At 39.4% G+C, this 23,561-nt stretch overlaps 2 protein-coding genes across 2 annotated transcripts in view; one reads left to right on the top strand and one right to left on the bottom strand.

Moving 5' to 3' along the window:
• The window catches only part of Fgf7 (fibroblast growth factor 7), a 54,046-nt gene extending 31,487 nt beyond the window's left edge, over positions 1 to 22,559 (bottom strand). Inside the window, exons 1-2 of the mRNA XM_013112389.3 lie at positions 22,302 to 22,559; positions 21,169 to 21,725 (exon numbers count right to left, since the gene is read on the bottom strand). Of these exons, the coding sequence (XP_012967843.1) occupies positions 21,169 to 21,454 (286 nt within the window). The 5' untranslated portion in view covers positions 21,455 to 21,725; positions 22,302 to 22,559. The remainder of the gene's footprint in view (positions 1 to 21,168; positions 21,726 to 22,301) is intronic.
• Positions 1 to 23,561, top strand: part of Fam227b (family with sequence similarity 227 member B) — a 170,221-nt gene that overhangs the window by 91,960 nt on the left and 54,700 nt on the right. The gene's annotated exons all lie outside the window — the stretch shown is intronic.

Below are 23,561 nucleotides of genomic sequence, written 5' to 3'. Positions count from 1 at the left end.
ATCTCTTATGTATAATATTGTGATAGTTTGAATGTAATTGGCCCCCATAATCCCATAGTCTCATAGGGAGTGGCACTATTAGGAGGTGTGTTTTTGTTGGAGTGGGTATGGCCTTGTTGGAGGAAGTGTGTCACTGTGGGGATGGGTTTTGAGGTTTCATATATTCAGGATACTGCGTAGTGAGTCAGTCAGCTTCCTGTCGCCTGCAAGATATGGGACACTCAACTATTTCTCCAACATTATGCCTATCTGCATGCATCCATGCTCTATGCCATGATGGACTGAACCTCTGAAACTGTGAACTAGGCATCCTCAATTAAATGTTTTCGTTATAAGATGTGGCATGATCATGGTTTCTCTTCACAACAATAGTAAACCCTAACTAAGACAAATGTCATCTGCACATAAGGATTATTTGATTTCTTTTCCTTTTATATCCCTTTTCATCTTCTTCTCTTGTCTTGTTGCTCTAGCTAGTATTTTAAGCACTTTATTGAAAAGGAGTGGGGATAGTGAACAGCCATTTCTTATTCCAGATTTTAATTTGACACATGAAAATCAGTGTGAAGAATTCTCAAAAAGGTAGAAGTAGATCTACCATATAACCTAGCTCTACCAGTCCACATCATAATCCCATAGGACTGATGCCTGTTTAGCCACTCTATTTACAACTAGAAAAAGAACCTAAATGCCATTCAGCTGGTGAATGCATAATAAAAATATGGCACATATGCAAAATTGAACACTATTCAACTTCAAAGAAAAATGAAATTATAGGTAAATGAATGAAACAAACAAAAACATTATACTGAGTGAGGTAACCCAGACCCAGAAAAACAAACATACATGTTCTCTGTCATCTGTAGTTCCTAACTCCAGATCTTCAGATGCGAGTACGTAGCCTTGAGTAACTGCAGAAACCAGGGAAGTAAAAAGGGACCTGGATCTCTATAGAGGAATAGTTGGACACGGGTGCTACAAAGGGGGAGTGGATAAAGAAGGGAGGGGGAGAGTAATACAGAGTTAGAGGGAGGAAAGGGGGCTGAATAATACTAAGGATGTTTGAAAACACCATAAGGAAACATCTTGTATATTTTCTTAAAAACCCATAAATAACAGAAATAAACATACACATATATATGTGAATATATTATCTAATTATATAATTTAATTTAAGTTGTGCCATTGTGGTGATAATACTCTCTCCAAGAGCCATTGACTATCTAGCCAAACCCCTAGTGCCAGGTCTAGAAAACCTCCCTTCCAGTTGTTGGTCAGGGTAGTCCAAGAGACCCCAAGAACAATAGAAACTATTGCTATTGCCTCTCCAAAATTTAGAGTTAAAACCTTATTGCTGAAGACATTGCACTCTTCAAACATAGGACTAGGAGGAACAGGGATGGAACTGACCTGAAAGCCTGTACTTGAGGACTAGCTCTCATAGTATCCAAAAGTATTATCCAAACTGCCAAGAAAGAAAGGCAATCAATAGCCCTACCCATATGTAAAGCCTATGGACCACAACAAATGGCCAGACTGCCATAATATCCTAATAGTGCAGTAATGGCATTTATATCTTGGGGGTATCCAACAGCTCCCTAATGGGACTGTTAAGGTCCTCTCAGTAGGAGAAGTCATGAATTTGAGAGGGAGTGGAATGGCACATGTAGGATTGGAATAGGGAGGAAGGAGTGGAAATAATGTAGATAAAATGCACATTAGGAAAGTGAAAAATTGTCTTCATTTATATTTTTAAAAAATGTTAAATTCTAAATTGGCTAAAATTAAATAATACTGTGATTTATTTCATATATAAACAATACTATCTTAATATTTTGGATGCAAATGCATGCAGACTCCACAGGTTGTTTCTGACATACATTTGTAGATAATGCAACTCAAATCTGACTTAAATTTTTATTTGAATTAAACTGTTTCATAAGAAAAGTTTTATAGACATTAGCCATGTACTCCTCTACATGTTGAAAATGGTATTGATCAGGCAATACATAGCTCTAGACATGTTTACAAGATCTATAGTTCACATGTGTTTTTCAAAACAGGTTTGTGCACATATGAAACATAATAACAAGGCAGCCTCAAAGAACCTCAGCTATCTAACTGGAACAGAGATTACAGGAAATGACATTGACTTGTGAATGAATTTACAGGGCAAATTAGGTTGAGTTGATTTCTTATTAAGTTAGGGTTAATGATCAAGAAAGGAACTAAAAGTCTGTAGTATGAGAATCAAACATTATAAAGAAGTTTTTTTTTCTCCAATGAATGTATTATTTCAGTTCCTGAAATTGGGCCAGTGAACTAATGGTTCCACATTAAACATATTTCCACAAGCTGCAATTAAAACTCACCATTCCCTAGAATAGTTGTGTATTAAGCTACTTTACAGTAGAATACATTGTGTCATGGCTGGCTTGAATAAGGCTCTTAAAAATGTCATTCAGGAAAGTATAGAGAGGCAGAGTCAAAGAACAACATAATCAGTGACATTGGACCAGGCAAGGAGCACTGGGCGTCTGGGAGCACAGCAGAAGCACCAGGAATGGGAGGAAAGCTGTAGAAAGCCTGCAAGAAGGGCGTGAGCCCCCTCCACAGTTTTCCATATGATATTTCCTGTTAGCTGAGTCAACTTACATTTACTTTTCTGCTACTCTAATACCATTACAGTGAATCACTGTATACTCAGTTTCTCTGTAAAACCATGTATTTATCACACAACTTCATGTTTTAAATTTGTTTTTCAGTGGTACAACTTCTAGAACTTTGGCACACATCTTGCCATCCCACACTCTGAGACTGTGTTACTGTGCTTGTGTGAATGACAATGTCACAGTCTAGTTAGTGATAGAGCATTGTGGCTTCTCTGCACATGCTGTCCTAGTGTTCATTCTGCATTTCCAGAAGCTACTGTCCTAACTCAAACAGTCACAGTATTATAATATCCCTGCTGTTATCTAAGCTGCCTGAATAGCTGCCTTTTCATATATAACATTATTGAAGAATTGACTGAAATGCTGAGCAGGCACCAACAAAGCACAATTCAAGATAAAAGAAAGGCAAAGTGTCATGAGTTCAGGTTCAGGGTTACAACTGAGTGTATCTACAAGCAGGGGTGACCAGACTTGGCATTGATTCAAAGATCTAGAACTTTAATAGACAAACTTAGGATGAGTCATCATCTACTCCAAACTATGTTCTTGGCAAGTTGGATGTCCTAACAACTATGATGTTACCAGCGAGGCAGTAATCTTGCTGCTTCCAGCCCGACCCTGCTAACTTTGGACCACTGTGTTCTGGGTACCCTGTTGTTGATGGTGTTCATAGAGGACTGGCGAGCAAAGAAAGGCTGAAAGACCAAACTCATGGGTAGTAATCAAAGAGGGCATATTGCTTAGCCTAGAAAATATTATCTTGCATCAATTGTAACTGCTTATAAGGATGATTTTGTAAAGTAAAAGCGGTTCATTAATTTAGTCTCTTTTTACATTATATATAGGTTGATCTCATGATAGTTTGTTCCATCCAGAACTAGTAGGGGCCTATATGTGCCTATATCCATTGGAATTAAGTATCAAGAGCCCTTACTTAGGGTTCCTACAGCCTGAAATTTAGAAAGCATATTTAGGTACGGAGTGGAGATATCATTCAAAACTTTTTTTGAGTCCCTACTAGCCAGCCAAGCATTTTAAATAAAATCATTATGGACATCCAAAATATAAAATCCTACCTATCAGTGTGATTTAAACTCCTTACCAAGGAAGCCAACTGAGAAAAATGAAAGAACTTTTGTGGACTTATAATAGTAGTAATATCTAGGCAAAAAGCAGAAATCTGAGTTACTGATCATCAGTGCAGGCTAAGGTTTAATAGTGATGTGGGGTGAGTCCTGGTCTACATGGTACTACGCCATGGTTTTCTCTTCAACATATGAAACATTAATTATGTAACTCATCTCAACTTATGGACTCTCACCAGAAAGCAACCATGAAAACAGAAGACCTGTTAACCCTGTCTTTGTACTAGAAGCCTACACTAGTCATTGTTCCTAACATCGTATTTACTCAAAGTCACTCCTTCTTCCTGAGACTTCTCATTTTGTAAATCAAAACTAGTAATGCATATACATCATTCAATTCCTTTAATATTTTAATTAGATACTACAGTGTGTGAGTTGCTCTGTACTTGTGCCTGGCACAAGGAAAGCTCCACAACTGTCAGCTAGTACTGCTATGAATTAGTGTATTAGTCACATGTTGGAGATACATCATCATCACTCCTAGCTTCCATTAGGAAACAGGAAAGGACTTTCCTTCAAGGGCCCTTGAACAGAGCAAAGTCTCAAACCATGTCACGACCAGCTTTCACTCCTTTTACATCATGAACAGTAAACAGTGGTCCTTGCTTCCTTAATCCATAGTATGTGTGCCTTCTAGGCTCAGAATTAGTCAGCATTCCACACAACAAATATCTATTTGCCAAAAAGGAAAGAAAAGAGCTTTCACTAATTTTTAAGTTGACTTTGACCATCTTGCATGGTCAAGTGGGATGAGCCCAGCCTTTGAATGCCAGAACTAAGGATGGAGTCAGGCCTGACACTGGCACCAATGAAACCTCGAACCTTGAGCAATTGTCTTGTTCTCTTTTCTAACCTTCATTCTTGGTCCAGTGCCTAATATAATAGTCAGTGACTGTTTATGGAATTTCCAATTTAGCTAATAATTCCATTCCCCAATCTCAGAATATGTATGTGACAGTGAATAAAACAAACATCTGTTTTCTCCTTCTAATTGAGCAAAGAGTTTATATGTAAGATAAAGGTAATATGTATTGGAGAGTGACAACTTCTTTTTTTGTTTGTTTGTTTTTATGAGACAGGGTTTCTCTGTATTGTTTTGGAGGCTATCGGTCCAGCCCGGCCTCGAACTCATAAAGATCCACCTGCCTCTGCCTCCCGAGTGCTGGGATTAAAGGCGTGCGCCACCACCGCCCGGCGGAGAGTGACAACTTCTAAGAGGGAAGATAGAAGTATATGGGTTGGGTAGAGAAGATAGGGGCATTCTCAGTGGGGGGAAACGCATCAGTTCTGTAAAGACTAGGAAGAAGTAGGGGAATGAGCTACCTATGAGAGGAAGTATTTCACAGAGGGCACAGAGGAAGAATGGAAGTGAAACAGCGTGACAAGATATTGAGTGAGGGGACAGGTGTGGGTCTCCTAGGCTTCTGAGGGCCATGAGAAAGATTGTAAGGTGGAGTAGTAGCAGACTCTAAAGTTTCCATCCATGGAAAGCTTCAAGGGAAGTTTTATCAGTTAGGTCTTAGAATACTTAGACTACTGGGTGTTGGGGCCTTTCTTATCCTATGACAGTGTGCCTAAAATAGGAAGTGACAGCTGCAAATGTCAAACAGAAAAAGTTTCTATGAATATATAAATACAGATAGATATATGTGCATGTCCATCAAAAGTTTCACATCAGCTACTATGTGGAAATCACTTTTAAAAAGTCAAGAGAAAAAGGAAAACATATCGTAATTGTAAACTAATATTTTTTCTATCAGTTTCCTTGTGCTTTGATAAAATTGTAACTGCTCTAAATACACAATTATTCTAAATGTTGATTTTAAATTAGGAAGAATGGTAAAGTGTACAATGATTGTTCATGGTTGACTTTTTGATTCTGTGCTGTGTCTTTGTCCAGAACACTTACGAGTGTTGTACTGTGTAAGAATGATAAGCACATCTGACTGTGAGCTTAGTTTCACCCAGTGCTTCATGAGGCATTCACGAGAGTCCATGCCTGCTCTGGATGTGTTTCCCTCCTCTGTCCTGGACCTCTCCTGCTCTCCTGATGTATCCGCATGCCTTTTCTTTCTCTATGAATATCACTCCGTCACTGCTCCCTGCCTGTATCTTTTTCTAGTGACTTCCTGGCATCATTCCCTCAATTGGTCATCGCTTTTCCTCGGTTCTTCCCCCCTTTCTTCTCATAATATGAAGTTAAAGACAGAAATGCTGAGTATTTTTTCTGTGCCCTAGCTCTATATTACCGCTTTCCCTGCATCACATTTATCCTGCAGACAGACAAGGCACAGCTGGCCCCTCTTTGGGCCTTACCCCAGCTGCATCCACAGCATTTTCACAGTTTTCTGTCCTGGGAGAGAAGTCTGCTATCAAGATCCTGCACCAACCCCCACTTTGGGTCCCACCCCCACTGCTTACCACACCCACTCCACACCCCCACTGCTTACCACACCCACTCCACACCTCCAATTCTACATCCACACCCACTCCACTCCCGCCCCCACCTCCACCTCTCTGTGCTGATGCCCACTTCCAGGAAAGTTCTAACTCTTTCCCTCTGTCCCCTTTCACCCCTCCGGGTACACTCCTTCAGTATAAACCCACTGAGCTCTGCTTTTCCAAGGAAACCAATGGATATCAGTCACAAATTTCCAAATTGCTTCCTGTGGAAGCACATTAAACAGTCATATTTTTATTTCTATATACTTTATTACCCAATGTCACCTCTACAAGTAATAAATAAGGACATTCCCTAAGACATGGATGTTTAGAAATTTTAAATGAAAAGCTAATGTCTTTATTGGGAAATTGTAAGTCGTATAAAATTGTAAAGTGCAGGGGAAGTCTGGTACTAGCATTTCAGCAAGGAAATAGTAATGCCATAGGGACAACTATCTCCTGACAACTGTCTAATTTCAAATGATTGTAATATTATAACTTAATTATACTATGATAAACAATTAGAATTTATTTAGTGATAAAGTTTCAAATACGTCATATGTTATTTTTGTTTATTTTCTCTGAAGACATGAGGGTGACTATTTTAAATAGTTGTACATAATTTTTAAAAATTGGACAGCTATTAGCATCTGAACTTAGTAGATCATGGACATTTCATATAAACTAAAATATTAGAAAAATTAACAAAATATAAACAGAGTTGAAGTGAAAATCTCATTTGTTTCAATTAAAATACCATGAATACAAAAACAAATTTCAAGTGCGAAAAGTTCCTAAATTTGGAATACTAATACTTAGTTTTTGAAATTATGATGTTTAATCCGACAAGAAAAGGGATCACAGAAAATGTTCCTGAACCAGTCTATGACCTGCAAGAAGCTTATCCAACAGAAGTATGAGTCAACCTGTTGGTCAGAATGCTGGAAACTGAGAGCATGCCTTACACATCTGAACAGAACATTTGAGGACCATAAACAATGAAAGGCACAGGCCAGCTTTCTGAATTACGTTGTCAGCTTTCTCTCTGCTTTAACTAAAATATGTTTTAGATTTTATTGTTTTTCTTTTCATTTTCTCTCTTTTGATTTTCAAGGCAGTCTCACCCTGCAGCCCATGTTGACTTCAAACTCATGGCAATCCTCCTGCCTCAGCTAAGCCTTCACAGTATGAGCCACTATGTTTGTATTTAATTAATTCTTTAATTGCAGATACATGAGGAGTATTAAAAGAGCTGGGAATGTTTGGAATTTTTCTAGCCCTTGAGAGCAGACATAGCAGATAAAAACAAGATGTCTTTGGTGTTCAGTTAACACTGCAGGACTCTCTGTCTAGCTCAGGCCTTCATAGATGTGCTACATTGGATCTTGACCTAAACCTTATGCACTCTAGAATAGATGAAGCCACACCTGAATGACACTGGCACAAACTTTTGGGGAACCATTCTATAAGCTCCTCAAAAACCTAGAACTAGATATACCACTTCTTGGCATATTCACAAAGAATTCTGCATCCTAATACAGAGATACTTGCTCATCTATATTCATTGCTGCTCTATTCATAATAGCCACAAAGTGGAAACAGCCTAGATACCTATCAATTGATGAATGGATAATTAAATTGTGATATCATAGAATTTTATTTAGCTATAAAGAAAAAAATGAAATTAGCAGGTAAATGGATAATGTTGGAAATAAACATTCTGAGTTAGGTAACCTAGACCAAGAGAGACAAATGCCACACCATCTCTCTCATGTATGGATGCTAACTTTGAGTTTTTAGATATGTGTGCTTGAATTGGAGAATCCTTAAAAGTCAAAAGGCTAGAAAGAGGGTATGGAGGAGGGATGTCAAAGGACAGAGAGAATACGGGTGATATTAATGAGAATAATGGAATAGGAAGAATTAAGTGGACTGGGGGATGGGAAGGGAAGGTAAAGGACAGACTATGGAGAGAGCGAACTAATATTGAAGACCTTTGAAAGAGCCAAATGGAAACCTGTTTGTGTAGGAGCTTCATAAACTATGCAAATACACACATATAAAAGATTTTAAATCGTGTCACCTTATAACCCAGAGAGACAATACTTCTCCGAAATAGCATAGGTTATCTAACAAAATGTCAGGTGCAGGCTACCTCTTTTCAAAGTGCTGGTCAGCAGGATACCATAGAATATCAAATTTTATAAGCTATTGACATTGTCCTTAGTTATCTTCAAGAACTCAAAAGGCACTCTGTTGCTGGAAACACCACAAAATTGAACAATAGAACATGGAGAAATCAAACTTTATCCCCATTGGCTAACTTTAATAGTGATGGAAAGCACAGTAATTGAGGAGAAAAGTAATGAACAATCCTACCCAGCTGTGAGTGAATTATAACAACAATTGGCCTGGCAAAATACACTCTCTGGTGCAATATGGCCTGGCTATTATAGTGGTAACCAGCCATTTTTCTGGTGGCATTTAAGATCCACTCCACAATATGGATCTCATACCTGTTGCTATCAGCAGGGTCAAGAACCTGTGGCCAGCTAGTTCACAAGATGTGTTTCACTGTGAACATCCTGTGCATTCCTTTATACAGTACTTAGTATTCTTTTTGGAGTTGGTATCTCCAGATAGAGTGAAAATTTTCCAAAAGTACATTTTTATGCAAAGATGCAGCTGCAGTATATTGTACAACATATACTCTAAATCTATTTCAACAAATACCACTCCACTTACTAAAAGAGCCAATGCAACTTAGAACTTCTAAGTTCTATTTTATAAAATTCTAGGATAACTTAAGGCCAATCATATCACAATTGCATATATGGTGTTCCAGAATTGCCCTTTACACTCCTAAACTAAAACCCCAAATATACAGTCATTGCCTTAACTCATCATCTTTGATTCCTTTCTGTTGTCTCTTTATTTTTATTGGGCAGAAAAAAGCTTAGAAATTAATTGAGAGCATAATAATCACAGGTAACAGGACAAAAACCAATTACCGTTAAACTATTAAACCATCCCCAGAAGTGCTGGTTAGAGCAAACACGCCACTGCTTATTGTATGTGCCTTTTGTGTTTGCTCCATTTGGGTTTATTGGTGTTTAGGGAGGGGAAAACAGAGTACAAGCATTCCAGTGAATCTCAGAAATGCATTTAAAGTGTACTTTTTGGCATCTTTAGCAATCTGTAAGCAAAAGAAACTGAAATTGCTGCACCAGCTCAAGGGACAGAGAAACAAATGGAGATGTTTTAGAGGCAGGAATAGAAGTTGAAATAAAATGTTATTAGAATGCTGAGTACTCATTAGACAATATTACAAGAAAGAAAAATTTATGTTTATGCATTTAGATACAAATTATCCAATGACATGGCACAAATAATATGTGGGATTTTGTTGTTGTTTTGTTTTTGTTTTTGAGGGGTTTTGTTGTTGTTTTTTGAGACAGGGTTTCTCTGTGACTTTGGAGGCTGTCCTGGCTCTTATAGACCAGGCTAGTCTCCAACTCACAGAGATCTGCCTGCCTGTGCCTCCCGAGTGCTGCGACTAAAGGTGTGCACCACCACTGCCCAGTTAATATGTGGTATTTTAAAGACACCAATCAGAGTATAGTGACATGCATGGTGGAAACTGAAACTCTGCACCTGAGTTAGACTTACTTGAACTCACATCCACACTCTGCAAGCTGCTTCCCTCATAACCTCAGAGCCAATCTATATCTACAAAGCATGGCTACATCCACCAACACATCCAGGTGATGGATGGAAGCAAATCAGGTCATGTTAGCGAAGTGTTGTGCAGTTCTAGAAAGTAGACCTGTTGTACTGACAAGTTTTATTATTGCCTTAAAATAATATCAATATCCTGTGTTTTCACTGGGGAAAAATATTACTTGAGATGCATCCCACCCCTTAAAGTGCCAATTATTTTCCCTAAAAAGAGGTGTCGGCAAAGGTGGCAGCAATAGAATGCATGTGACAGAAAAGCAGGCAGGCCGCCACACTATACATGCTGTCATAATGCTTGCCTGGGAATTCCCTACAACCCCACATGCAACGCCACTAAACGCACAGCAAAGCCACCAGACTTACTGCTTGGTCCCACTCTCTGTAAGTATGCTAACCACCCAAGGATTTCCAAGAAACCATCCATCAGTTCACAGAAAGGGTATTTGTTTCAATTTAATCAGTTGAGTCATCAGCAAGTTTGGAACACACCAGTGTGCCTTAATTAAAATGAATGACACCCAAATATGATGCAAACAGGCCCATGAATAATTTTAAAACTAAAGTTGATATAGCAATGAAACAAATGATCTGGCCAGTTTCCTCTGGCCTTTTTCCATCTCATGAAATGAAGAGTGTTATCACAAACTTATATTAGGAGAGAGTTTAAGAAAGTCTTACAGTGGAGGAAAATGTTATACCAGCTCCAATATTGGCATACATATTTTTAAAAAATTAACTTCAACTTTAGCTATATTCTTTATTCACTCAAAAAGATGCTTTCAGTTATATGTTATACAATTTTTCAGAGACTAAATTCAAAGATTTACTGGAACAGAAAATGTAAATGGAGTTCTAATTGGTCTAAATAATAAAAACCTGGAGTCAGATATAGAGGAAAATGCTAAGAGATCAGAGAGAAAAAGGAGCAAGCCACAGCCACCTTTATCTCATTAGCTTCCTAGCGGAAAAGAGAGCTAGTTTCTGTTTCTTCCCACTTATATCCTCTCTCCACTCAGCCATCTCACTTCCTATTTCTGCCCAGCCATCTCACTTCCTGTTTGTCTGTACAGACCTCCAGACCTCTGGTTCTCTGACTAGGAAACAAACCTGGGTCACAGCAATGAGAGTGCTAAATACTAACCACTAGACCAAGCCATGTGGCTAAACACAGATAAGAATTAAGGGTTAATTTGTGAGAGCTTGTTAGTAATAAGCTTGAGCAATAGGTCAAATGGTTTATAATTAGTATAAGCCTCTGTGTGTTTATTTGGGACTGAATAGCTACAGGATGAGGCAGGACAGAAACCTCCATCTACAAGCAAATAAATTTATGTCTGTAATGTAATGGCTTTGATGTAAATACCTTTAATGTAAATTTAATAAACTATTAAAATACTTTAAAAGGTCATAAACTTTAAAGTAAATCTTAAAAGCATATATATACATATACATATGTATGTATATATAAATATATATATATATTCATGCCCATCTTCTCTGGGATCTACCATGGTTCATTGTCTGACCAACTTCAAGCAAGTAAGAGAAATATGAAGAGCAAAGTTGGCCAGAGTCTATCCATGAGTCTATGAAGCAGCCACATTATTTCATAATATACTATTCATAGAAGGGAGCTGAGATTTCTCATAAACAGAGACACCTCAGTAGTCTTGTACAAAGAATACAACAGGTCATCGCCATAATTCTACCTTGTATCTGAAAATAATTGCAGCTCTGATTTCTCAGGAACTAGTACGGAAAAATGAATTCCCTTCTGATATACCCTTTAGAGCCACCATTTATATGCAGCTGACTTAATCGAGTTACACTTATCATCAAAGATTGAAAAACCAAAAAAAAAAAAAAAAGAAAGAAAGGAAAAGAAATGTTGGCTACATCCAGAAAAAAAAAATGTGTATGCTTTCCTGCGAGCGTAACTTGAATCATGACTTCCAAAAAAGTTTCCTTTCAGGGGAAGCCATCATATGAAGTGAAGTGGCCTCCTTTTAAATTTATTCACGTAAACAGTCTTTGATACCTCCCTGTGGCACACTGAGAGTACAGTAGTGAAGATCTCCCTGGACTGTGTTTTTAGAGAATTAACATTGTAATTGGAGGCAGTTACATTTTCAATAAATATTTCAATCAGATTAAACCTGATGATCTATTATAAGCAGTTGTTCTCATGGAGATTTTTTAAAAAGATTTTGTTTTTAATATGTGCATGGATGGGATTTTTAAATATGTGCATGAGTAGGGGTACAGTGCCCAGAGGCCAAAAGAAAGGGTCTGATTTCCCCTGGAGCAGGAGTTACATGTGGTTGTGAGCTGCCTGATGTGGGTTTTAGAAACTAAACTCTTATGCAAGAGCAGTATGTACTATTAACTGCAGAGCCATCTCTCAAGTCCGAAGATTTATTAGATTTATTATTTACTTGTGTTCTCTCCACCTTTGTGTGTGTGTGTGTGTGTGTGTGTGTTCTCTTTGATATAAAGAAAAAATCAGGATTGCCTTTGGTGCCCTCAACACTGATACCTAGAGAGATGCTGAATTGCTCTCATGTCCAAACCTCACCACAGAAACAGTGGCTATAAAGGCATTTCACCTCGGGAAGCCTGAGCTGCCTCTCTTGTTGGCTTAGACAATGCCCTCTGTTCTCTAAACTTGCCCCTCTGCCTTGTGGTTCTCCTCTAACCCCAACTAAACTGTTAGTTTTCTAAAACCATGGGCTGAGGAGTTGTTTACTACTATATCTTTAGTCTCTCACAGGAAGACATCATGGCTATTGAATTTAACAAAAGAATGAAAACAGGAAGGTGTCATCAATCATTCAAAAATTTGCATGATCCCTTTCTTACCAGTGCAAAGAAACTGTGCCCTTCTACAGATGACTTCCCATGATCCTGTGCCTCCTTTCCATGAACCAGACTAACCAGGGATGTGATCAGAAACACATCTAGAAACTCTATAAATCACAAGAGACTCCTGCTTACCAGACTGCTGCCACTAACACAGAGTGAGAGCCGACCCCTGGCTTCCTGCCTCCTCATTTCTCTCTCCCAGTGCTCCTCTCCTTCTCTCACCTCTGTGCTGATCCCTGGGTTCAGGAGTCCATTGCTGTGATTAAACATTCTGACCAAAAGCAACTTGGAGAAGAGGGGTTTATTTCCTCTAATAACTCCCAGGCCACAGTCTTCACTGAGGGAAATGAGGGCAGGAACTCAAGGCAGGAGCTTGGAGGCCATAGAGGATTACTGTCCACTGACCTTTTCAGCTTCTGCTTCCTTATTCAGCCCAGAACCACCTGCCTTGGGTAGCACCACCCACAATGAACTGGGTACTTTTAAAGCGTCAATTGTTCATCAAATAAATGCCCCAGCCAATCTGATGGAGGCAGCCCCTCAATTAGCATTCCTCTTGCATGGTGACTCCAACTTGTGTCAAACTGACAGGAACCCAGCCATCACAGGGGCCATTCTCACTAGTAGGTGGATTTCCACCCAAAATAACCAGTCTACTGATTGTTTTCTGGTAGTACAATTCATTGTAGTTCTTAAAGATTTTCTTTCTACCTCCTTTTAATACAGATGAGCCAATATCAACTATTAATTATTTCTTCTGGGTATTCTTTTTGATATATAGGTAAAAATGATAGTGAATGTTGAGTAGGACCATAGCTCTTCCAAGCTTGATCTTCATGTTGCTCTGATACCTAATCTTCCAGTGTCACCAATACTATCTGTGCCTGCTTATGACTTGATAACAAAACAATTTTCCACTGGACCCTTGAAATTATCTAGAAAAATTTAACCAAATTATTTTTGGTGGATAATTTTATTTTTGAATGATAGAAAATAAGAAAAAATGAGGTGTGTTTTCTTTTATTTCAGCAAAGCGTTTAGACCTTGTTCACGTCAATTTTCTTGACGATTTAACAACATATTTTTACTTTGACCTGATTTTAAATGTGTAATCAGTTAAATGATAAACATATTTAATATTACAAATCATTCTGCATTCTCCAATTGGGCTGAATGGACCAGCGGGTGATAAAAGGAGAGTACTGTGTTGTGAGTGCCAAGTACACGCAGAAAGAGCCAGGGACAAGCAGGTGCCTAGTGTGCAGCCAGTGAAACCACTGAGGCCTGGAGAGGGTCCGAGTGCCACTGGCCCTGTCACCATTGCATACCTCAGAGGAGAGGCTCTCTGGTAGCTTTGCTGTCAGATTCTGCAAAACTTCAAATTTCTAAATATCTTTTGGTCAATTAATTGCTGAAACTATGTTTTTGATAAGCAAAATAACATTTGTTGAGTGGAGCACACATGAGAAGAATTTTTCAGTCACCCTGGACTCGCAAAGCATTTTAAGTTTCTGTATGAGAAATAATTCAATAGTTTGTAGGTTGCCCAGACACAGCTACAAGCTACATCATTTCCTATTAGGAAAACAGTTCCATATGTCTGCCCATAGCTCAGATAGAACTTCCACTCAGGCTTCAGTCCCACTGGAAATATCTGGATTTAACCCTCCATCATTGTGCAAAATAGGGTCTTGAAGCAGACTGACACACAAGCTTCCATCTCAGCATAACTGAGCTCCGGTGGTTCTGAAATCACGGGGCAATTCTAGGCGGTTGTGTGACTTTTTTTTCAGACAAACAGCTGAATGATAGGTTGGTTTAGTTCTTGACTACTCCAATATGCTCTCAGGTTTCAAATTAATGAAATTGAAATGTTCTACCAGAAGTAAGAGTAAGAGAAGAATGGGGACAAAGGGGTGTTCTGTTGTCAAGTCAGTTTGGAAACCTACATGTGTTACTTCCTTGAAGTTGAACCTGACCATGGAGTAACGTAAGCTCAGGGAATTCTGCAGGAGACTAATTCTGCACTATTAATTGAGTATTTCTCAGTCAACAAGCAAGAGAAACAGCTTGAGGAAACACCATTAATATCTCGGGGGACGTCAGCGTTCTAAGAAACACACTTTGGAAACACCAAGGAAAACATGCAGACTAAGTTGATTCTGAATTTCATCTCAAATATTTCTGTCAATATTATCCATAATTGCATCTAAAATTCAAATACAAACATAAAATAGGAAATATAATGACAAATTAAAAATAAGCCATTTAAGGAAGTTGAAGCATGGTATTTAAAAATCTTGAAATATTTCTGTACTTGGGTAGGTCTACAGATGAGTTCAAATACAGAGATGAAACTGGGTCAACAATTACTTAAATGTTCGTGACTTCTTCATTTTTAATTATGTATATTTGGTGGGAGGAGATATGTGTACATGTGAGTACAGATGCTTACTAATCCAGAAGAGCATGTGGGAGCTCATGGAGCTAGAGATATCTGACATGGTGCTAAGAGCTAGATTCTTGCTCTCTGCAAAAGAGTACCCGCTCTTAACTACTGAGCCATCTCTCCATCCTCTGTTCAGTGACTTTTAACACAGTTTTTCAAGTCTTGTTAAAGGAAGAGGATTTTCATTTTCAGCCTGTTTGAGGTGTAGGAAGATTAGCTAATGGCCTGTCTTTTCTCCTATGTGTTATATGCCATATGTGAAATTTAAACATAGAGATATTGTGTTTCCACAGTGATGCTCCAGAAGTTACCATGCTACCAAAATCATTTACTACAAAAAAGTAAAGAAAGTGCTGCCTTCATGTTGTGCATAATCCCAGCCTTGCAATGGTGGCAAGCTTCCAGTCCTTTCGACTAGACTGAAAACATCCTTTGGGGGACCCGTGGCTCTGTCCCCACTAGGTTTTCTAGGTTGACACTGTCTCTTTCAGTCTCTTTGAGTTTACTAGTGTGACTATGAGAGAGAAAAGCTTAATTTTAGAAGTGTCTGGACTCACGAATGCAAGCAGACATGGGTGTCTGTACCACCCTTGGCCTCCTGTTCCAGCACCTGTCACAATGCAGCTGTGTCATTCGATTAAGCAACCTTCTTATATAATGCTACAGGGCTGTCGTCACATTCATGTCTAGGCTGGCTCAGCACATGTTGATGCCATTGAGATTAGTCCAACTCCAGTGCATCTAGAAGAACGCCTTGAGTCCCAATTCAAAGATACATTCCTCCAGTCTGGTAGTGGAGCCAGTTTAACTCAGAAGTCCTCTAAATGCAAGGGCTCCAAGATTTTCACAAGCATCCCTGAGGTGGCTCAGGCTGCAACCCATCCACCACTCCTCACTTCCTACCTTCCTGCAACCCTAGCTGTGCATAGAGTCACTGGAAAACTGTAAGGAATACTAATTTCCTGTCTCCTCCCCTCATGTTGAGATTCTGATTCAACTGAGCTACAGTTTCCCAAGTACTCTAATGCGATTCCCACAGGGCAGTAGTTCTCAGCCTTGGAAGCATCTCAGAATCATCTAGAGAGCTTTTAAAATTCCTGGTGCCCAGACTGCACCCTGCATCAACTTAATGAGAGTCTTTGCGGATGGGATCTGGCACCAGTAATTTTTACAGGTCCCAGATGAATACAATATTCAGCCAAGATTGAGAAATAGAAGGGGAAAATGTCTAGAGAAAGCAGCTCCTTCCACATGTTCAAAATCTGCCAGCCTTTGGCTCTCATAAGCCACAGGCTGGAGACATCTTACACAGTTTAGCCATAGGAAAAAGGCCATCTGATCTGGACTAATGCAGAATGACAGTAACATAGAAATGATCTGTTTAGGCCCAGAGAGATGGCCCCATGGTTAAGAACATGTACTGCTCTTGCAAAGGACCTGAGTTTGACTCCTAGCACCCATATCAGGCAGCTTGCAATCGTCCTCTAACACTGGTTTCATGGAATCTTACACCTGTGTCCTCCACTAGGTATCTGCAGTAACATGCACATACCACACAGAGACACATATATAATCAAAACTAAGAAAAATAAGTATTAAAACCCAGTAGTTTTAGTGATGAGATGTAAAAAGAACCTATTTGTGGTAATGAAGTTTCTAGTAGTAAGTTTCAGATACTTGCCATAACTATATAGATTATAATATGGACAAAAAATTTAAGTTAGAGTTTTCATAGAGTAGCTAACATTTCTGAATCTGCCCCTCAGCAATTTATACATCCCTCATATTTTAAAGATTTGAAATGCCTTTAACAAGGAATCTCAGTTGCCAGTCTGTCAGTCATTTCTAGGATTTTGTTTTGTGCTTGTGTTCCATAGAACTCCCTAGGGTCCTTAGGCTTTTTTTTTAAGGCAGGTGCTGCATTTATAATTTTGTTTCTTTATTTTTAGTGTGGGTTGTTCTTTTAGAGAAGTCTTTGAAACACAAGCACATTTACACTCTTGGCATTCTAAGATGTTGTGTGTACAGGGGTTGGGGGGCACTATAGAGACTGGCGCAGACAGGAAGCCATCCAAAGAATTGTTGACAATTGAGTTGCTGAAGGTTCTGTGGCCAAAGTCAAATCCAACAATGCTGTGTTTATTTGTGTTCCGCCAATTGTGAGGCCACATCCCATCACAGCCTACCAATCCAAAAGTGAATGTTGCCAAGGCATTGGCCAACTTTCAGAAGAAATAACCCTTTCTTACTATGTGGCTAACAGTGCTCAAAAAGGCAGCTGAGCTTCCTCCTGGGTCAGAGGCTTCTGGTCATCACGAAGTTCTCAAGTGGAACGGGCGGTATTAACTATTGTTGGGAACACAATATTTTAGTTACTGGGTACAAACAAAGCAGGAAAATGATCTTAAGAGGCTGGGTCCTCCGTCCCACATCTGTCTCTCAGAGCTGTTGCCGGGTACCCAGCTCACTGCTGCCATCTCTCACTCAGCACCTCAACTCCCAGCTAGACAGCAGTGATATTTTTGTCAGGTGTGGAGTGATTGTCTCTGTCTGCTGATGAGCTGTCTGCTCCAATAATTATCTGAATCCAGCCTCTGGCCCTGTCTCCAAGGGGACAGTTCTGACAACAGAAGCCTTGAAACATTGACCATTCATTTCCTGCCCTTCCATGATGCTGCTTACCAGTGTTCTTCTGTGTAAACTTCTGCATCTATTCTTGTTATATTCCAGTTTCATCATTTTGAACCTACTGTAGAGCTGAATGAGGGGCCACCAGAGAGAGCAGAGAGGAGAGCTGTTCCCCATCTCACTGCCCTAAGGAGTTCAAACAGTGGTCTGCTCCTTTTGGCTCCTCCTGAATCCCCAAATCCATACAGGTCATCATCCTTGGTGAACTGTTTTGAGGACCTGGGTTTATTTGTTTTCTTTTTGCTGTACAGTTTACTTATTCTGGTCTAAACTTGATGTTTTCTGCAAGATAATCTAACCTTGGGAAGACTGAAGAAAAAGCTCCAAACACCACAGTAGCTGAAGTGATCTTTCAATCCCCCTGAAGATTTGAGGTGCATGTACTTAACCAGCCCCACCACTCCATGCTCATACCCCTGCTCTCTGTACACCTATCTCAATCCAACACCTTCAGGAAGCAGGGTGACATACCTCTCCCCACAGTGCCAGTCCATTTCTATCAATGTTTTATAAAGCATGTACCCACGGGGTAAATATGTGGTTCAGTGGTAGCAGGCATGCCCAGCATGTGTAGGACCTCAGGGTGCCATACTTCACTGAGCAAGCAAGCAGCCCGCCAAGTCTTGTTCACATCCTCGGGTCATGTTTCCTTTCACTCCAACAAAAGCCATGAGAGTGGCTAATGGAAAGAAAATGAAAACCAATGCCATTCATTATAACGGGCCTCCAAAGAAGCTCAAGGACCTACTTAGAAATGGAAGGCATCAGAAGATGAGAAGGAAATCTGGGGTTTCATTTTGAGCTTTCTTCCTTTCTGAGTTTTACTAACTTAAGTCCAGTTACTTTTAACTGTTCCGGTGACAGCAGGATGGGAACCTCCTCTGTTGTATCCCAGAGCTGACTCACTAGCTTTTATGTAAACAAACCCAGGTGCCCACACTACTTGTACCTGGATTCCCTCATAGGTATCCATTTGCTTGTATTCATTCTTAAAACGAGCAAGCCTGTCTCAACTGATGGGCTATGCTTATCGGAATTTTCTCTGAATAAATTATTCTCCTTTATTCTTCCATCTCTTGGGATTTCTTACAAACAAAAGTGCCTTTATATCTGTCTGACTTGGAGAAACCTTATCATTTTCAGTAGGGTAGCAGGACAATGACAACCACTTTATAGTTCAGTTAAGAGATTCTGGTGAGGTTTTCTTTTTCTAGGAGATTTTACTATCTTGAGATAGTGTATAAACTTAGAATATGAAAAAGCTTGTAAGTGAAATTTATTTGCACAAATAAGTCTTTTTGAGTACAGAGGTATGTATGGTACATCGTTCTTATTATTGTACAATTAGTGTTGGAAGAAAGGGGGTTTGCCAAAAAGACTTCAGGGCTACTTGAGGTTAGCACCAAAACCATGTTTCAAAATATAAAGTAATTTTACCACTTTGCAAATATGTACAGATTCCTGAAATTCATAAATTCAAGGAATGTAAAACAAACTAAATAAAATTTACATATATGTAGGTGTTCCAAATGTAACTACTTTAATATCAAATAATTGTACATACTAATTTTCTCTTTTACCTCCCATTATTTTTTACCTTTTTCATGAGTTAGTAAAAAGCATCCAAAGGAATATGTCATTAAGCAGAAAAAGCCTACAGTCCAACTATGCTAAACTTGTTATGAAATTTGAAACTAGCCCTAGTTGCAAGGCCTATTATGTAGAGATAACAGGCACTTTTATCTCATTCTTTAGGTGACAATTATGTAAAAGTGGTTATGCTTCTTTACACTGTATAGTATACTCCCTGATTTAGAACAGAATAGACTGTGAGAATGAGAAAGTGTTTTGAAAAATGCATCCATGTTTAGAGGTTAAAAAATTGGAAAAAAAAAGGGAATTGTCCCCAAAGTCATTTACAGACGGTGACTGAATGCATGTTGTAACTGCCCCTTAGATATTACCTTCCACCATATTCTATTGCCCATGATAAAGTTCACTGATTTTCAAATAAAATGAAAAATCCAAATTCAGTGGCTCACATAGAAGAGGCTAGCAGCAAAACCTCATCCAGTGGTCATTTATTTAACTGAATTCCATACTCACAGCTTGCATCAGTTATGTCATCATTTTCATATTGGAAACAGATTTGCCAAACACTTACTTATTAGTCAATGAATTTAGAGCCCATAGGCTCTTTCAGGAAGAGATGAGAAAAGCTTAGAGTGACCCTGTCACAGACACTCACCTACACTATTGTCTCCATGTGCCCCTTGTGAACTATACTACCACACATATTATCAAACACACAGTGTCAAAGCTGTCCATTTATTAGTAATGCTGACAAACCAATTTCCATTTGTGAGTTTTAAATGCTTAAGGTAAATGTGGACTGTGTGTTCTGCTGAATTGAATACTAAAACCAGTTACTACTTGTAATGATTAAATGAAAACCTAAGCCCCGAAATTTTGAGGTGAAAGGGCAATTGCATTTTGAGGGGAACGTGGGTGCTCCAGTTGAAAGTCTTGGATAAGTTATGTCCAAGCAACATGGAACTTACATGCCAGAGACTCCTGATAAAGAAACTGTTAGCAAGATGTGTTGTCTCCTGGGTGGGGGATCAAGGAATCTAATACAAACTCATTACACTAAGGATGGTTGAGGGCATTAAAGACTCCCTTCTATTTAAGAAACACACAGTTGATGATGCTCAGAAAGTAGATTCTTAACCAGTTTGCACCATGACAAAATCCTTTCAAAGGCAACACAGCAAATAAAGACTTATGTTCCTCAAACTAGTGGCTGTTAGTTTGGTGAACCCCTGCTGAGAACGATATGCAAACTTCTACTGAGTTTGCTAGAGAAACAATGGCATGCCAGTGTGACTACTGTCTCTGAAATGTTTTCTTGCTAAAGAGCATTTTGGATCTAGGCCACAATATAAGTATTTTCTACTGGCTTGTGTTGTCAGTTCCAGCCATAAGGTAAGTACACTTGCTCTATTCTCACAGATATTTTAGAGACTTAGTGTAGACACATCACTGTAGAAAAATTAGAAGTTGTTATTACATTGTCCCCTCCCCCCATAGGAAAGGAGAGCTTGCCACCAAAAGGTGAACCTTAAACAAGACATACAGATCTAAGCAGGGCTGTAATAAAAACATCACTTACTGTAACTGTTCTTCATCTCCTGGGTCCCTTTCACCTTGCCTCGTTTGTCAATCCTCAGATACCACTGTGTGCGACAGAACAGTCTCCTCACCCTTATATCCCCTCCTTCCATGTAATCATAACTTCTTGTGTGTCGCTCAGGGCTAGAACAGTTCACATTCGTAGCCGTTTGCTCTGGACTCATGTCATTGCATGCTAAAGATATAGTGCCCACTAGACAGACAAGGTGGAAGCATGACCTGTAGAGCAGGGTTGGCAGGATCCATGTCAGTATCCATTTGTGCATTATAGTGTAGTGCTCCGGGTGTTCATGAATAACATAATGAGAATTGAATCTTGAGTTGACTGCTACTCCTAGGTCATGGGCCTCCTCCTGTCTGTGTACTGTAGACTGATTTGAGAAAAGGTAGTCGCTCTTTCCAAACTGTTAGGCTTATCTTTTAGCTTCTGATACCAATGACAGGGTTCCTCCTTCAGTAAGACAGTTGGTAGATGTCTCCTTCTGAAAACAGGTTGCAACAAGGCCAGTTGTTGTCGTGCCGTTTGCTCCTTGACTTCTGTTCACAATGGGAGATTAAGAATGGGGAGGGGAGGAGAGAGGAAGAGAAAAAGCTGTTGTATAAATTCCAGCGGGTAAGCAGTATAATATACAGTTTAGTTAAGCATTGGCAGCACAGTTAAAACACCTTCCACAGAGAGTGTTAATGTCATTGCCACTCTGCGTGTAGATTCAGAAGAGATAGGCATTAATGGAGAAACATCACAATAAAACTGCACCATTCATTTCAGTTAATGTTTTGTTAAGAGTGCCCTGTACTTCGAGCTATAGACTTAAATTGCGTTTTAGAGCCGCTATCAATAAAGTAGAAACACTGCCCCTGGATTTCATTAGTATATGCTGTTACATTCATGCTTAATAATCATTTCCCCCTAAACTGCCCATATTTTTCAAGTTAAGTGTCGGAGTTGCTCTGGAGAGCTTCAAGCTTCTCTTTCCATACATACTGCAGCACAGTTTCTGTAGATATTTACACGGTTCAAAAGTCTTTTCCCTTCAGTACAATAGCCACAGAAAGAGAAAACCTTTCAGAAAAGATTCAGCATTGTTTTAAAGACGAATAACAGTAACTTACTTGTTCTGTTTAGAACAGCTGGGTACACAAGAGTTCCGTGTCTGCTGTCTGCCTCGTGCAACTTGAGCCTCTCTACTGTAGCTACAAACTATTTCTCAGCTGAGAAATCCTCCAGCAGAATCATAATTGTTTCCATAAATCAACAGGCAAAAGGGTTTTCTCCGTGTGTGAGCGCGTGCGCTTGTGTGTGTGCGTGGAGCCTTTTATTCAGAGATTTTCAATAAATACCTTTGCTGACCTCATTGGAAGCAATTAAAACTTAACCAGTGAGCTGTTTGTTGAATAAAACAGCAGGGATAGAAGGAAACTTGTGTACTGTTGAGTGGTCATAAGGGGGAGCTATGAACACGGCTTATGTTTAAATCTACAAGTGGGCATCCACTCTGTGGAAACAGACCTCTGATTCTCAAGCAGTTACAAGGAGAAAGGGAAAGAAATGTTAGACCTTTAAAATACAGTAGTTGTACAGACTGAAAACATTTCCTAGAACATGTATACGGGCTTTTTAATAGACAATCTTTACTGTTTTTTAGTATTATTCTCTCATATATTACATCCAGGCTGCAATTTCCTCTCCCTACCCTCCCCCCATTCTCTCCACCCCTCTCCCCTGTCCCTCAGATCCATGCCTCCTCCATCTCACCTCAGAACACAGCAGGTTTCTCAGGGACATCAACCAAGCATGACATAATATACCACAATAAGACTAGGTACATACCATTGCATCAAGACTGGATGAGGTGACCCAGGAGGAGGAAAGTGGTCCCATAAGTAGACAAAAAAGTCAGACACAGCCCCCACTCCCACTGTTAGGAATCCCATAACACCAACTACTTAGCCATAACATATATGCAGGGGACCCATACAGGCATACAGGTACCCATACAGGCTCCCTTATCTTATATAGTTTTTGTTTGATTGATTTATTAATGGACGGATTGATTGATTTAGGAGGTTTTTTGGCAGTCATGGTTTGGGGGCAGGGAGTAGTCCTTCATACTCAGTGTGCTAAAGCAACCCACCACTCAGGGTCCAAAAGCAGGAATCCCTAAGCAAGCAAGGACATATCTTTTCACAGGTATTACACCATTGTGTGTGTCTTTAGATTGAAAAGACCTAGTTTCTTATTGGATTGAGATTCTAACAAACAGTGTGGCCTTGGACCAGTCCCATGACTTCTCTGTGGCTCAGTTGCTGCTTTAGGTGTCAAATCAATGACCATGCCTAATTGGATGGTGCTTCTCTGTCATTTACCATCCT

The sequence above is a fragment of the Mesocricetus auratus genome, unplaced genomic scaffold (assembly GCF_017639785.1).
Source record: "Mesocricetus auratus isolate SY011 unplaced genomic scaffold, BCM_Maur_2.0 Super-Scaffold_100004, whole genome shotgun sequence".
NCBI classification, from domain to species: domain Eukaryota; kingdom Metazoa; phylum Chordata; class Mammalia; order Rodentia; family Cricetidae; genus Mesocricetus; species Mesocricetus auratus.
The sequence above is the reverse complement of the archived record's forward strand: the minus strand, read 5'-3'. Positions and strand labels throughout refer to the sequence as shown.